The 16,630-nt window shown below is 39.7% G+C and overlaps 1 protein-coding gene across 1 annotated transcript in view; it reads right to left on the bottom strand.

Moving 5' to 3' along the window:
- Window positions 1-3,637: 3,637 nt before the first annotated feature.
- The window catches only part of KATNIP (katanin interacting protein), a 179,715-nt gene continuing 166,722 nt past the window's right edge, over window positions 3,638-16,630 (bottom strand). The window contains exons 24-26 of the mRNA XM_089691998.1: window positions 8,280-8,440; window positions 6,934-7,019; window positions 3,638-3,826 (exon numbers count right to left, since the gene is read on the bottom strand). Of these exons, the coding sequence (XP_089548124.1) occupies window positions 3,768-3,826; window positions 6,934-7,019; window positions 8,280-8,440 (306 nt within the window). The 3' untranslated portion in view covers window positions 3,638-3,767. The remainder of the gene's footprint in view (window positions 3,827-6,933; window positions 7,020-8,279; window positions 8,441-16,630) is intronic.

Raw genomic sequence — 16,630 nt, 5'->3', positions numbered from 1 at the left:
TCCTTGCCATATATACATGCACTACAGTTAAGGCCTGGCCTTTGTGGTATGTCTACTATACAGTATGTATGTATGTATTATTATAATACAGGATTTATATAGCACCAACAGTTTGCACAGCGCTTTACAATGCTACAACGTCTTATGTTTTACTTTGCCTATTAGTGTTTATGAGACGTAATACTACATTTTGTGTTAATAGCCGATGTAAGTTACCAGTTGACCTGATATCAAGCACAGATGTTGCAAGGTTATACCAACTTAAATTCAGCTTGATGATTAATAGATACTATGTAATAACCAATGATAGTAATGAAAAAAGCAAACACTGGACCGCAGTCAATGGACTTTATAGGCACCACACCATTTTATCATAAAGTTATACAATCTTTATTAATGCACAATTAGAAACATTTTGTATTAAAAAAATAGCATCCTGCACCCTTACGTCCATTGAGGTGGTGGCCATATATTCTAAAAAAGGTACACAATATCCAGATATTACTAGAGCTGTGATCCATCCAGAAATTGCCACCATCCAATCGCATAAAGCTCGACATGTTTTGTGTATTTCACTTCAGGAGAAAAAGGTGCACTGCTACAAAAAAGCGGCATGATATGCCATGAGGGTCCAAAAGGTTCCCCCACCAGGACAGCACAAGGGGAAGAAAAAAGTTTGACTGTACTTCAGGAGATAATTAAATAATTACAATTATCCCATTATATACTCAGCGGCCACTTTATTAGGTACACCTAGCTAGTAACGGATCGGACGCCCTTTTGCCTACAGAACTGTCTTAATTTTTCATGGCATAGATTCAACAGGGTGTTGGAAACATGACTCAGAGATTTTGATCCATATTGACATGAGTTACTGTTGCCTTTCTATTATCTCGAACCAGTCTGCCCATTTTCCTCTGACAACAAAGCATTTTTGTCCACACACCTGCCGCTCACTGGATATTTTCTCTTTTTTGGACTATTCTCTGTAAACCCTAGAGATGGTTGTGTGTGAAAATCGCAGTAGATCAGCAATTTTTGAAATACTCAGACCAGCCCATCTGGGACCAACAACCATATCCCGTTCAAAGTCACTTAAATCTCCTTTCTTCCCAATTCTGATGCTGTTTTAACTTCAGCAAGTCATCTTCACCACGTCTAGATGCCTAAATGCATTGAGTTGCTGCCATGTGATTGGCTGATTAGCAATTTGTGCTACCAAGCAAATGAATAGGTGTACCTAATAAAGTGGCCGGGGAGTGTATAGAGTCCCTTGTGAGGGGATTCAGTGCCCCAAATTCCACAGTAAATCTTCCAGATATTTGCCAATCAAAAATACAGTATTTCTATTTGATCAGTAACAAGCTGGGAACTTCAATGAAAAAAGCAATGGAGGACTCATGGAGGTTTTGATCTGGGCTTATATCTCTGGATTACCAGTCCCTGTCTATTGGCTTCCAACTTGTTACTGATCAAATAAGGGTGCCGGATGCTATTAGGTTTTAATTACAGTTTTTAATTGATTCTTAATTAATAAAGATTGTATAATTTTATGATAATTTTGTGTGGTGCCTATAAAATCCATGGACTGCGGTCCAGTGTTTGCTGTTTTCATTAAACCAATTTAGGGACGAGGCATTTTTGTATCTGTTAGGGTAACAAGCACTTAAAGTGTTACAAAACACACAATAGTAAAATCAGTCTGTATATGTATATTGCTTTGGAACCTAAGGGATTAATCATCTGCATTGTGTAAAAAAGATGTTTGATCATGTGTTCTCTGATCCTCCCCTTCTTCTACTGTCCCCAATCCATCTGCTGATAGAACAGAGCCTTGGGGACAAGTTGCACATACTCAGTTTGGTGTGCATTGCTAAAGAGTTTTTTTTTTTCATGGGAGAGTGCATGTGATCAGCAAAGGGCCAATCAGCGCTGTCCAGACAGATGATCAGGCATTGTGCAAACTCATAGGACTATCAGGGGAGAATGAAAACTCCTCCTACAAGCTTTAACCAGTGCTCTGCTGGACACTGATAAGTCACAAAACTGCTCTAACTGCTGATGAGAAAAAGTATTTATCAGTTTATATTTACTAAAATAAATGCATTTCCATAATAAGTATAAATCAGCACACACAAATACACAAAATCCTCAAAAATCCCTTAAAGTCATATCAATATCCTTCCCCTGAAGTACCAATAACGAATATATTAATTGACTTAAACAAAACCCACAATTCCAATGAAAAATCAAGTCCCAAAGAAATTTCCCAAAAGGTTTTCCTAAAATAAAAATCCCAACACATAAAGTGTCCAAAAAATTGTGATTGGCTGATTAGCAATTTGTGCTACCAAGCAAATACGATCCCCTTTCCATGTGTGGAAGGTCTCCCGATCACCAGGAAATTCCCCCTTCCCACTCCTGTCCAACACTATCACTTTCTGCTCTGGGGGACACCTGAAGTGTACCGTTAGTCTCAAGACCGCCGACACACAGGGGTTCCAGAATCCAAAATGGCTGCCACGGCACTTCCGGGAACGTCAATACGTCATGTGCCCTGGACACGTTTCGTCACTTCTGGACTTTGTCAACAAGTACTGTACCCATTCCTTGTTGACAAAGTCCAGAAGTGACGAAACGTGTCCAGGGCACGTGACGTATTGACGTTCCCGGAAGTGCCGTGGCAGCCATTTTGGATTCTGGAACCCCTGTGTGTCGGCGGTCTTGAGAGTAACGGTACACTTCAGGTGTCCCCCAGAGCAGAAAGTGATAGTGTTGGACAGGAGTGGGAAGGGGGAACTTCCTGGTGATCGGGAGATCTTCCACACATGGAAAGGGGATCGTATACTGGTCGCTAGGAGCTGGATGCTGATTTTATATGTAAGTGGCTACAATAAATTTTATATATTATTGTGATTCACATACTGATTCCTGGTCTGTTTATGAGGTCCTAAGGAACAAGAGGACACCAATCTAAGGAGACACTGTACACATTTGGTTGATTACAAGCTGAAATTTTCTGATTTAGGGTAATTATGCACTTTGTATAAGGCTTGCAGTGATATTTATTTTAATACTTTTCACATGAGTGCTGTGACACTGGAGTGTTTTTTTTTGCATGGTACACGTGTGGCACTTTAGTTTTGGTACTTAAAGGTAATACACTATGTTTAGATTTTGTTCTTTTGAGGTATTTGAAGAGCGCCTGTGATTGATTTGCATCTTCTTCAGTGGAGTAGGAAGCACCTTCTTATCAAGATCTGGTTTTCATTTTGGACACATTTTTTTGGACACTTTATGTGTTGGGATTTTTATTTTATTTTTGGAAAACCTTTTGGGAAATTTCTTTGGGACTTGATTTTTCATTGGAATTGTGGGTTTTGTTTAAGTCAATAAATGCATTTCCATATTCTGTGTACTGTGGGAGACCAGATATTGTGAATGCAGGGTCATGGGTTTATCAACACTTTAAACAGTTCCACCCACAGTGATCTCATTTTCCTTCTAATTAATCATTAATGATAGTAAAACTCTTGTGATGTTAAATATAATAGTTAATAAAGATTTATAAAAATATGGGTAAATGCAAACCTTTATCATGGAAACACCACAAATTTTAAAACCAGAACAATCTGAATACTATTATGTACAATAATGTAGTTTATTTTCACAAATATAAAAAATATTTCAACATACAATGCATTAAATCTTTGTAAACATTTTATGAAATAAATAATCTATACATAAAAGGTTAAAAGGCATTTTTTTTAAAGTCTTCTTATTTGTCCTTTCTCCTTGGCAGTTAAACAAGTTTTTGGACGTAACGCTGTAGTAAAAGACAAAGCAAAACATGTCAACAATAGATACATTAATAAGTAAACAGCAAAGTAAAGCAAGCTATACATTATACAATATTTGTTTTCCTGCAACCACACGTTGCAGGAAAGAAAAGTGTTGATGGGGAAATCCCTCCTGCAGCGCTATTGTGTTCTGCAGGTGGGTAGCCTTTCTTGCCAGCAGAACACAATGATAACTACTGGCAGATATAGCCGCATGCAGTGATCGAAAGGAAATAAAAACTGACAGATTGGTAGTACTGAAGTTGATCAACAGGTCGATTTCAGTACAACCAAACTGCCTGTAGATGCATTGAATCTCAGCCAGTCTCTGATGAACCAGACAAGATTCAATCCATCTATGGGCCCATATCCATCAGCCGAGATTCAATCCATCTATGGCCAGCTTAAGACTGTGATTTACCCACTTGCCCCCCTTCCTGACCAGGCCATTTTATGCGATTCGGCGCTGTGTTATTTCAACTGACAATTGAGCAGTCATGCAATGCTGTACATAAATGAAATTTGTCATGTTTTTTCCCACAAATAAAGCTTTTTCTTTTTTTCTTTGACTTCTTGCTATAAAATTTATCCAGTAAAAATTAAAAAAAAATCTAATTTTTTTTATAAATTTAGGCCAAAGTGTATTCTGCTACATGTCTTTGCTAAAAAAAAAAATCCCAATACATGTAAATTAATTGGTTTACATAAAAGTTATAGCGTCTACAAATGGCGTTATATACAGTGGATATAAAAAGTCTACTGTTAAAATGTTTCTGTGAGATAAAAAAATGAGACAAAAAAATCATTTCAAAACCTTTTCCACCTTTAATGTAACCTATAAACTGTACACCTCAGTTGAACAACAAACTGAAATCTTTTAGGTGGAGGGAAGAAAAAACTAAAAAACTAAAATAATATGGTTGTATAAGTGTGCACACCTGATATTAGACAAAGTCCTGTTCAGAATCTTCCTGCCTTTGGACAAACTCCTGTCCCTCTGCTCACATGCTCAGGCCCTTGAGGCCGAGGGGAAGCCCTCACTTGATGAATGCATGAGGGTTTTGGGTCTAATGGTTGCCTCTTGGAGGCTGTGCCATACATCCAGTTTCACTACAGACTATTGCAACACAACGTTCTAGTAGTGTGGGACAAAGACTCGGACAAATGCATCTGACCCCAAGGACAGACCTTTTGTGGTGCATTTTCTACTCAGCCCTAGAATGGGGAAGCCCTTAAGAGTGAACTCCTACCTCAGATGTTCAGGTAAACAGTATACTGGAATTTTATTTTTTTTATACTAGTAATGGCGGTGATCAGCGACTTATAGCGGGACTGCGGTGGGCATTCTGACACTAGATGGGAACTGACTAACTGCCACTGACATCCCAATGACACGATCAGTGCTAATAAAAAGTACTGACACTGTACTAATGACATTGGACAGGAAGGGGTTAACATCTGGGATGATCAAAGGGTTAACTGTAACATTATGTGCTGTGTGTGTTTTACCACTGAGACATGCTGCTTTGTATTTCTCTGCATGTCCTTGCTGGCAGGAGAGAGACCTGTGTTATTTACACATAGGTCGCTCCCCTGTCAGCTTTAACAGGCGATCGCGAGGTGCCCGCGGGGAATCTCTGGCAGGAACCGGTGATTGACATCCCTAGCCACAATGGCGGCGCAGGTAGGGCAGTGCACAACCCGGAAATGCAAAAAAAACACACACACACGGTTTTGCGCAGCCCTGCAGCAGTAGTTCAACTATAGGGCGGCGGGAAAGCGGTTAAAGTAGATCTAAAGCCAATTTTTTTTATTTTGAATAAAGCAGTGGAGGACTATAACCCCTGTCAAGTTTTTTCTGCCATTTGTGTCCTACTGAGAAAATTTCCCGTCACTTCCTATTTCATAGCCAAAAGAGGAAGCGAGAGGAAATCCCTGTTTGTCACCAGGATCAGCAGAACTAGGATCCTTATTGGAACATTTTCTCTCACTTACTGTTCTGGGGACAACCCAAAATGTGGGGTTGTCCCCACCTATAACAGTAAACAAGAGACAAAGAGCTCAATTCACTAAGCAGTATTCACTGCTTTAGGAACTGCAGTAAAATACCTCCTTTTCTCATATTTTTTTGCAATGCACTAAAAACGCTACTAAAACACCGCATAAGCTATTTTTATGAAGTGATGCGGTATTTTAGTAGTGAAAGCTAGCTGCATTTTAAGGAACCAACGGTATCCGTAATCCTTAAAAACCAGTGAATAGCGGTTTGTTAAGAAGTGGGCGGCCGCAGTGTCTTTAACCACTTCAGGTCCGGACACTTTCACCCCCTTCCAGTCCAGGAAGCTCAGCTATCAGCACTATCACACTTTGAGTGACAATTATGCAGTCATGGAACACTGTACCCATATTAAATTTGTACCCTTTTTTTGAGACAGATAGAACTTTATTTTTGCGGTATTTGATCACCACTGTGTGTTTTTTTTTTTTCAAAATTTTCGGTATTTTTTCATTTATACAGCAAAAAATAATTTTTTGCTTAGTTTTTGTTATAAAATTTTGCAAATAATTTTTCTTCATAAATTTAGGCCAACATCTGCTGTCGGGTGAGATTTCCCGCTGACAAATAAGTGTAAACAAACAATGTTGGCATAAAAAAAAAAAAAATTAAAAATTGTGTAGGGCCCCCCAATCCATACCAGGCCCTTTGGGTCTGGTATGGATTATGAGGGGGAATCCACACCAAAATTAATAAAAAAATAAAATGGATGGAATCCCCCTCACCCCCAAATCCATACCAGACCCTTAGGGTCCCTTAAGGATGCCAGTGGCTGCCCACTCTACTGTTGTTCGTGAATTTCAGCCCACAGAGACTGTGAATCTCCCCAATGGGAGCACATACAGCAATAAAACCTGATAGGTGTTCTAATCCCTCTCTACTCTATCCAAAATTAAAAAACACAACAAAGGTTTGGTTGTTACTTATACTTTAACTAAACATAGAAACACAAAAACAGAAAAGTGACAGCAATAAAAGACCAAGTGGTCAATCAAGTCTGCCCTTTTAAATTAAAGCAAAAAACACAAGCAGATGTACCTGGATCAGGAGTTTGGTTCTTCTTGGAGTTGACAACTATTTTATTATCATTCATCATTCTGACATCTTGATCTTCAACGTTGTTGCTGTAACACAAAATATAACACCAACAAAAGGCTAATAGCATAACCATGTCCAGATAATTGCAACTTTGTTATGAATACTGGCTTAGTTTCATCTAAATAAAAAAAAAATCCCAGAAATTAAAGCTCAATGGCACTGCTATGTTAAAATAACTAATTCATTATCAATTTGCTAGTTACGTTCTGGATTTTAATGTGCATAAGGCCCCTTTCACACGGGACGGACCCGTAAGTGGATCCGCTTTCTCAGCGGGGGATCTCTCCACTGATCCCCGCTGAGCAAGCGTATGAGAGGCCTGTGTCTGCTCTGCTGCTGCAGAGTGGACACAGACACAGCCTGCTATCCTCTATGGGTGGTTGGATGGAAACAGACCACCTGTCTCTTTCCATTCGGCTGCCATCCCATCTGATCTGATGGACGAAAGAGGAATGGATCCCCATCTGTCTCTTTTTGGCAGATCGGATCAGATTGGATGTCGGCGGATGTAAAACGGACACATATCCATTTATACCTGCAGCTCCATAAAGAATAGAGGTTTTGATCGGATCCGCCAGAAAAATGGACCCGATCGCAACCTCCATGTGAAAGGGGCCTAAGAATACAAAAATCTAATTATAGATAAAAATGGGAGAACATAACATTTAAGTAAATCACAGCTTTTTAACATAAGGGCCCATTTTGGCAGATTTAAGGCATAATTCCATATTTTCTTTCACTTTAAATAGATCTTTACTAATTGATGTGGCCGTATAAATTACATACTGTATACAGCACTGTTTTTTGGCAATGGTACAGGGACTTCCCATCTACTACCGAAACAAAATAAAGTTGAGCTGAGAGCTCCTCAACTATTCACAGGAAGCCTTGTATAAATACACAAACCTTCTTGTGAATGGATGACAAGTTCTCATCTCGACTTGATTTTGTCCCAGCAACAGATTAAAAGTTCCCATACTGCTGACAGACAGAGGCATTGCATATTGAAACATTACTTCTTTAAAACATTCAGTTTCATTTCTGTCTGCAATGTTTTTTATGACGATTTGCACTTCTGTCACTTTGTACACCATCACGTTCTCTGTGCTTGCATATTTTGGTTTCATCTGTTCTAGCCACTGCCAGCTTGCTTATATATACATATACTCCATAAAATAAAGAAATATAAACGTTTATCTGAACCCTATATAAAGTAGACAAATTTAAAATGGTATTTAAAATTTCTTAAAGAAATAGATCCTAAAGAAAATGGTTAACTTTGTTACCTAATTATGGTTCGTCTGTCTGCTTCTGATATTTTCAGATAATTTGCAAAGAGGACAGTATAATATGGTATTACAGGGTCACATGTTGGCAGGATCCCATGGGAAATGTGGCTGACCATATTTAAAATTCCATTGTACACAAGCAAATCATCCACAAGGATCTGGGTAGAAAATGCAATAACAACCGTAAAATATAATGTTCATACAAATATTTTTGTAGAGTTTTCAGTATAGTACATTACAGATAAAGAATGAAAATGCAGTAGACATTTCATTATGTAAGAATAACAATAATAAAATGATTAGATTAGATTGTAAACTCCAAGGAGCAGGGCCCTTTTAACCCTCTTGTATTAAATTGTATTGTTGCTGTATTGTCTCCCTTTATATATTGTAGTCCTGAGCAAACTGTTGGTGCTATATAAAGCCTGTATATTATTATTAATAATAATAATAATAATAATAATAATATTAATTATAAGACTATTAGAATAAAAAAAAACCTTTTTGATTAACTTTGCAGGATTTATCAAGACAACATTATGTTAAGCAGCCAATAGATGAGTAAAAAAAAAATAACTTGATTTGAAAGGGAATCCACCTTGCTGAGCTATTGTATTCTGACAGCGGGGAGAATTCTCCACTGTTAGGCCCCTTACACACGGGCGTTTCGTTTTTTTATCAGTTCAGTCACGTTTTTTCCAAGAAGAAATGGATCGGTTCACATCAGTTTTTCATCAGTTTACATCTGTTTTTCATCCTATTACATCTGGTTTTTTATCCGTTTACATCCATTTTTGTCCATTTACATCCAGTTTTCATCCGTTCTGTTTTTAGCAGAAGAAAAATAGGGTTTTCTTCCGTTCAAAAAAAAAGGATGTTAACAGATGCGGACATTAACAAATGTAAACAGATGATCATCTGTTTACATCCGTTAATCCATAGAAATACATGGGTGTCCGTTTTTCATCCATAAACGGACAGATGCAAAACAGACATATGGAACGCCCCTGTGAAAGGGGCCTTAAAAGACACTAGGGTTGGTTTACTTAAACCAGAGAGTGCTAAATCTAGTGCAGCTGTGCATAGTAGCAAATCAGCTTCTAACTTCAGCTTGTTCGACTAAGGGTGAAACACATCTTAATGCCTAAACACAATTTTGCAACTTTGACATGTGTTAGTAAAACCATACAGTTCATCACAACTACTTTGTGTATCCAGGTGGATTGTACCTTGTCTTTTTAGGAAAAATTGGGCTCTCTTTTGGTGGTAAATGGTAAAAGATATCTCTTGATTTTTTTTTTCTTTTATCGAGGGAAAACTGGACCAATATAGTAAAAAAAAAGTTTGTTATTTGGCTGTATATTTCTTGCTACTACCATAACCTGCCACCAAAGAACAACCCCAAATAAATTCTCCTGCTCCTGATGATCACAGCAATACCACATATGTGTATGTTAGTTGTTGTTTGTAGCTGCAGTATGGTTCAGAAACAAGTGCGCATTTTGCTTTTCTTTTTTTTTAATCCTACCTAAAACACCCTGGCACTAACGGGCAGTGATACTTTTAAACATGTTTTTTTCTAAAAAATAAAAATCCTGCCCAAAATGTACTGATCATGACCTTTGACCTTTACACTCACATTGATCTAGGTATTTTTTCTTTATTTTTTTTTTACATTCTCCCTACATGAGAGAGAAAAACAATGTTTTTCTTCCCATTCAGAGAGAAACAAAAAACACAGGGACGGCCTGTACAGTGACTGATCACTGTGATAGCAAATCAGAGGCTATCACAATGATCAGGTGACCCAGAACTGGGAGTAGTACTAACGATCAGGACCCGGGCATCCCAGTGACAGCCCGGTATTTGTGCTGGGAGTGTGCCAGCACAAACACCGATACACATATATGCGGCCCCACAGAAAAAAAAGCCCAGTTCTGTAGGGCCACAGATATGCATACAGACGGTGTGAAGAGGTCAAGCTTTGACAAAAGAAAAACCTGGAAGCTGATTGGTTTCTATGGAGAGCTGCACCAGATTTTGCACTCTCCAGTTTTAGTAAATCAACCCCACTGGCTAGCAGGAAAAATCTGACTTCTGTACAACCAGCCTGCCCATACATTGATTGAAAGTCCTTGCTGAAGCAGCAGAATTTCGATTCATGTATGGCCGGCTTTAGGCTTACCAACTTGCCTTATCTTCAACCAATCTGCTTAGCTAGTTTAGAAGCTTGTGATCAGTGATTATGGTGATGACGGATCCACAGAGATATATTTTTATTTTCTGCAAGATATTCTCTATGGTGGAATAGTTCTCTACTCGAACCAAAGCCAATAATGCTCCTCTCCTGCCTAGTTTACCTGATTAACTGTACTCTAATCAAAAGTATTTGTATGTGTGTTCATAATTCTGTGTGTACAATTTTAGGTCCAGTGATTTTTGTTTAGATACACAAAAAATTTCCTACAAGTTGGTTTCTATAAGTTCAAAACCTTGGACAGTTTTTATCTGACTAGGTCAGTAAGCGGTTTTGCCAGAGCACTATAAATAGGAACTTAGTGAAAAAAAAAAATAACCAAACAGTTTCTTAAAAAGATCAGAATTGTTTCGGGTCTGTAGATTGGTTCAGACTATAATATTTCCAAAGTTCTGCATTTTGACCTTAAGGCTCATCCATCCCAATTGATAACCCAGGCACTACACCTTTGTTATACCTTACATTTGCCTTTGTAATCCTATCTAGAAAGAACCTTTAGGTGATTTAGATAGGAAAAATGTATATTTTGTTAGCCTCACTTACTTGCTTAGACATATGCTCAGACATTTCCTTCCCAATTGCTTCATGCTGCAGAAGATCTACGTTAAACTATCACCCACTAGGTTTTCTTCTTTGGGGTGGTTACAGTGCCTTGAGGGCTCCCAGGAGCACTGACAGAGCCACTTGTACGTGCACAGTCCCAACCAGGACCACAACCATGCAGAACTTGCACAGCTATAGAGGTGGCAGAAATGCTTACTCTCACAGCTGAATGACGGAGACTATCTACAATACTGTATATAACTGAGGCTACATACAGTTTATACAGGGTGCAACTGTTAGAGAGGAAAATTAAGAGATACCCAGAGACGGTGTTAGTAGAGGCCTCCAAAGTTTTCTCACCCCCAGGCTCTTATACACCTAATACCTCAGCTTCATGCAATGCACCTGCTAATGTAATTATGTGCACATCTGTTGCTGGCAAAAGCCTTAGCATAGTTGCACTTTATTCTCCTCTTTCTCGCCATGTTCTTCTAGGTACTAAGAAACCCGCAAAGTCTAAAAAGACATTCCCCATACATGAACAAATGGAATTGGAAGTTTATGACAGTTGTGGTACTCTTGAAAAGATCTGCACTTCTCCAAAAATCATTGCTAAGTTACTGTATATCTAATGAAAAAAGAATGAAATTCATAAACAAGTGGACTGGTAGTGGGCCCTGCCGTCTCAGTCTTAACCAAACATGTTGCTATCCCTATAGAAGAGGTCCTTTCATTTAAGTATTCTGCAGACAGAAAATGTAAATGCTCTTAAAGGATCATTTTACTTTTGCTGTTGAACCCTGCAACTAGCTATTGTGCAGAGGGAAGATGAACGCTGCTCAGACCTATCCACAGGAGTCCTGTAAGAACACTGTGGTGCCAATGGCCTCAGCCATCAATTTGGCCACGCCCCCTGATGCATTTCACGCCACCCATAGGGGGCTTGGTCAGAGTATGTGACCAAGCCCCCCTATGGGCGGGGCAAACGCATCAGAATGTGTGGCCGGATCGACGGCTGAGGCCATTGGCACCACAGTGTTTTCACAGGACTCCTGGGGATGGGTCTGAGCAGCGACCTTCTTCCCTCTTTGCACACTGTCTGGTTCCTGGAATAACTCGGGACGCCGCTCCCCTCTTCCTTGCCGGCGGGGTGATTGTATTTTGTTCAGCCTCGAGCGGCGCCAAAAGTTTGCTACATGGCTCTGCAACTAGCTATTGCTGAAATATCTGTTTGTCAAACTGCCACTAATTAGACTAGGGCAATGAACAATAAACAGGATACTGTTCCCGGTGGAACACTTACATTGTTTTTCTCCCTTTTAGTCCTGTGTTGATAACCCAGAACAAGCCATGATACAAATTTCCTGAATGGCTCATTTCTTGACATATGCGCAGAATCTTGCTAAAAGCCTGGACAGCTGAAGCTCCTTGAAGGAGGCCATCTTTTTGGTTATGAACCTGACAAGTTGAAAGAGGTCACAAGAGGACCAAAAAGATGGCACCAAAAAAACCCTCCTTGGGGGGCTTCTACTGTCTCCAAATGAGTCCAATCTCTCTCCCCAGGCTTCATCTTCAAAGCCAAAATTCAGTCCTTCCTTTCTGTTCAAGACTTTGAACACAACATCCACCAAGTCTACTCCAAAATGTCTTTACAGTGAAGGGGCACTCTTATTCCTAAAAGTGTGGAGGGGGTGTCTGTTGCAGTTGGCATTTCTCTGGGTCTCAGGAATCCCAGACCCACAATTTAGCCTGCAATTTCCCTGCCTGTTTAAATCTTACCTCCTTGCTGCAGTGCTTCTCCTCGACCTGTTATTCCTTTTGCATGTGTTGTTTGGCTTCTGTGCTCATCTATGGGCGTCACCTGTTATTCTGTGGTTTTAGATTTCCTTTCTCTTCCATCACTTTCTGGCCTGTTTCCCTATACAAGACATGCTCAGTGCAGCCCGTGTTGCCTACTATTACGTGTATTCGGTGTCTGACTTCCTGTGTACAAACCTCAGCTTCACCTACCGTCTGTGCTTGCCTTCTGCCTGCCCTGACCTCGGCTTGTTTCCTGGATTTCTGTCACCTGCCGTTTGTACTCATGCGCAGTGGTTTCCGTATCCTCAGCTGGGCATACCTGGGGGGCCACAACCTGGTTCCAGCTTGCTGCAAGTCCATCCCCACCATCAGGGGCACTGATGAAGAAGTAGTCAGGGGCTTAAATCCCGTGCCCTGAGGAACTCCAAGCTGGCAATCTACAAGGGCTCACTATCACAGACACCTATGGGTTCAATCAGTGGTTTTAAAAGGCTACAGAATAGAATTAAAAGTTCTACCTCCTCACTGATTTCTTATTTCAAACCAGCCAAAATCTACCTAAATACAGTCAGATTTGCAGACCCCTCTGAACCATTTTTTTTTGTCCCGGGGAGTGGCCATTCTGGTCTCTCTGGAGGACAGGCTGAAAGTATGCTATTCAAACCTATTCATGATATCAAAACCTAATGGGGTATTCATCCTATCCTGGACCTTACACAAGTACCTTTCCTGGACCTAAAATCCCTAAACAAGTACCTTTTGTGATCCAAAGTTTCACATGAAATCCTGTTGCTGTTACCTACCCCTCTGTTTCATTTTTTTTTTTTTAATGTTTGAACTGGATTGATTTTTGTCTTTATTCAGCTAGACTATCAATGTAACTATGTAACAACCCAGGATCTATGAATATTAACCACTTTCCCTCCAGATTGTTTACCCCTCTTCCTGACCAGGCCATTTTTTGTGATACGCCGCTGCGTTACTTTAACTGACAATTGCGCAGTCATGCAATGTTGTACATAAATTTAATTTCTGCCCTTTTTTCCCCCACAAATAGAGCTTTCTTTTGGTGGTATTTGATCACCTGTGCATTTTTATTTTTTGCGCTATAAACAAAAAAAGGCTGACAATTTTGAAGAACAAAAAGCAATATATCTTTGACTATTTGCTATTAAACATGTCCAATAAAATTTTCTTAAAAAAAAAAAAATCTAAATTTCGTTATACATTTAGGCCAAAATGTATTCTGCTACATGTCTTTGCTAAAAAAAAAAAAATCCCAATATGTGGCATTACGTGGTTTACGTGAAAGTTATAGTGTCTACAAATGGCAGTAAATATACTGGAATTTTTATTCTTAACTAGTAATAGCGGCGATCAGAGACTTATTGGGGGACTGCGGTGGGCATTCTGACACTGGGGGGGGGGGGGGCAGGACACTAACTGCCACTGACATCCCCAGTGACATTAATACAGTGATCAGTGCTAATAATATGCACTGACACTGTACGAATGACACTGGGCAGGGAGGGGTTAACATCTGGCACTTAACTGTGTGCTGTGTGTTTTACTAGGGAAACAAACCAGCCTGTTTGTGCTGACAGGAGAGAGATCTATATTGTTTACATACAGACCTCTCCCGTTAGCTCCGTCAACGATCACCGAGTCCCGGCCGAGAATCGGCGGTCGGGACCCGGTGACTGACATGCCGAGGAGCCAATAGTGGTGTGGGTAAGGAGCGCGCGCGTGCCACTTACCTGGAAATACAAAATCATGTGTATATACACGATTTTGCACATCCCTGCCACCCTGTAGCAGTACTTCTGCTATAGGGCGGTTGTGAAGCGGTTAAGCCTGTGTCTTGTTCAACTAAGATAAAAAGAATTTTGACTCAACTGTAAATGTCATTAGATATTATAAAGAAAAATTTGGAACTTATTGAAACTGGATCCCACACTCTAAAATCTTGCCTGAAAAACCGGAGATCATTTTCCGGAAAGCGACAGCAATCAGGCATCAAATAGCACCGAACGTAGTGAACCCCCCGACTGGCACCACATTTTTTGATGAGCTAAAAGGGTTTTACCCTTGTAATAAGTGTGTCATCTGTAAATACAATGGTATTAGGAAATGTAGAATTAATACCTTTGAATCGTTTACAACTGGGAAATCATACACAATCGATCGGTTCATTTCATGTAATAGTAAATTCGTGGTGTATCTCCTCCAATGTCCATGCCATAAACAGTATGTGGGGCGCACGACTAGATGACTTCGTGACCGCTTAAGAGAGCATGTAGTCAACATCAAGAAGGGCTACAGGGAACATTCACTTTCAAATCATTATAGAATGTTCCATAATAATGATCCCTCCTCCCTTAAGTTTGTGGGAATTGATGTGATATCACCACACTGGAGAGGCATGAATAAAACCAGAGCCGTATCGCAATCAGAAACAAAATGGGTCTACGAATTAGATACCCTATACCCTAGGGGACACAATATTGAAATCGATATTAATTGCTTTATAGCAAACAATTAGCATCCGGTACACCCATTAATATATTTTAGTTATGTTTGTGGCTTTTATTGACTGAATATCTAGGATTGACAAATATGGGCTTTTTTCACAATTTTTATAGCTATCCTATTTATTTTATGCTATCCTATTCATTATTTTATGAATGGTTTTTAGCGTATTATTATTGGTGTTTTTACATAGGAATATATTTCCTTCTTTTTATTCATATATTTAAGCATTTTTATTACGTATATTATTTACTGTTGTATCCTGAGCACCTTTATATGCCATGGACAAATTAGTGTATTTTTCCTGATATCTCACCAGTCGGTGAATAATCAATTAGTAGTGGGACTCGCCATTTATGATTATCTCCCTGGGACTCAGTACCACTATTCAGTGGCATATAAGCGTTTTATCCGCTTAAGATCGCTGTGTATAAATGTATCTCAGCTATCGTTTTAATTTCCTTGGCAAAAAAGTGGTTTCTCAAAATGCCGTTAAATCAGTCTTTTTTGGCGGGGGCGATTATTGTACATTAGAAATTGTCCCCGCTCTTTTAATATAATTGTACATATTATTGTATATTTTTTGCTATATTTTAATTAGTTTACAGATTTGAGCACCCGGAGCACCTTTTTATGCCGTGGGTATATTAGTTTATTCCCCTCATTTAATCACCAATTTGGTGCTGCACTATCTGGGAAGTGGCTTGTGGCTGTCTTATTTTTATGAAAACCAGGGTCATTAGACTGATCACCTCCCCTGGGATTAAGAGCCACTGTTTCTGGCTCAAATGCACTGCTCTGTGTGCTCTGCCAGCGATGTGTAATGCACTCCAGCTGACAGTTCTTTATATCCACAGCAAAATGGCGCCTAGCCGCGCGCGCATGCGCAGTTGCCTGGTCTCTCCAAAAATGGCGGCGAGTTAGTGCGCATGCGCGACTCCCGTTTTTTACTATTTAAAGATTTGGCGTCCGTCACAGAGCTGTCAGTATCCCCTCTGATGATGTGCCTTAGCACGAAAGGCCTCAGGAGGAACTGACAGCCTGTGACGCCTTATTGCCGCCCAGACCACGAGGAGGTCTGGCGGCCACTCCATTCAGGGTTAGTAATTTTGTTTTCCTGCACTATATATATTTATTTTTGGGCATTTGCCAGCACCATTACTGATTTACCCTGCACTAAGTCTGTTACCAATAAAGTTCTTTTGACATACTACACTAT

Source organism: Staurois parvus, unplaced genomic scaffold (assembly GCF_062004578.1).
Source record: "Staurois parvus isolate SC_StPar_1 unplaced genomic scaffold, SC_StPar_1.0 ptg000022l, whole genome shotgun sequence".
In the NCBI taxonomy this organism is placed as follows: domain Eukaryota; kingdom Metazoa; phylum Chordata; class Amphibia; order Anura; family Ranidae; genus Staurois; species Staurois parvus.
This window is presented reverse-complemented; position numbering and strand designations above follow the sequence as displayed.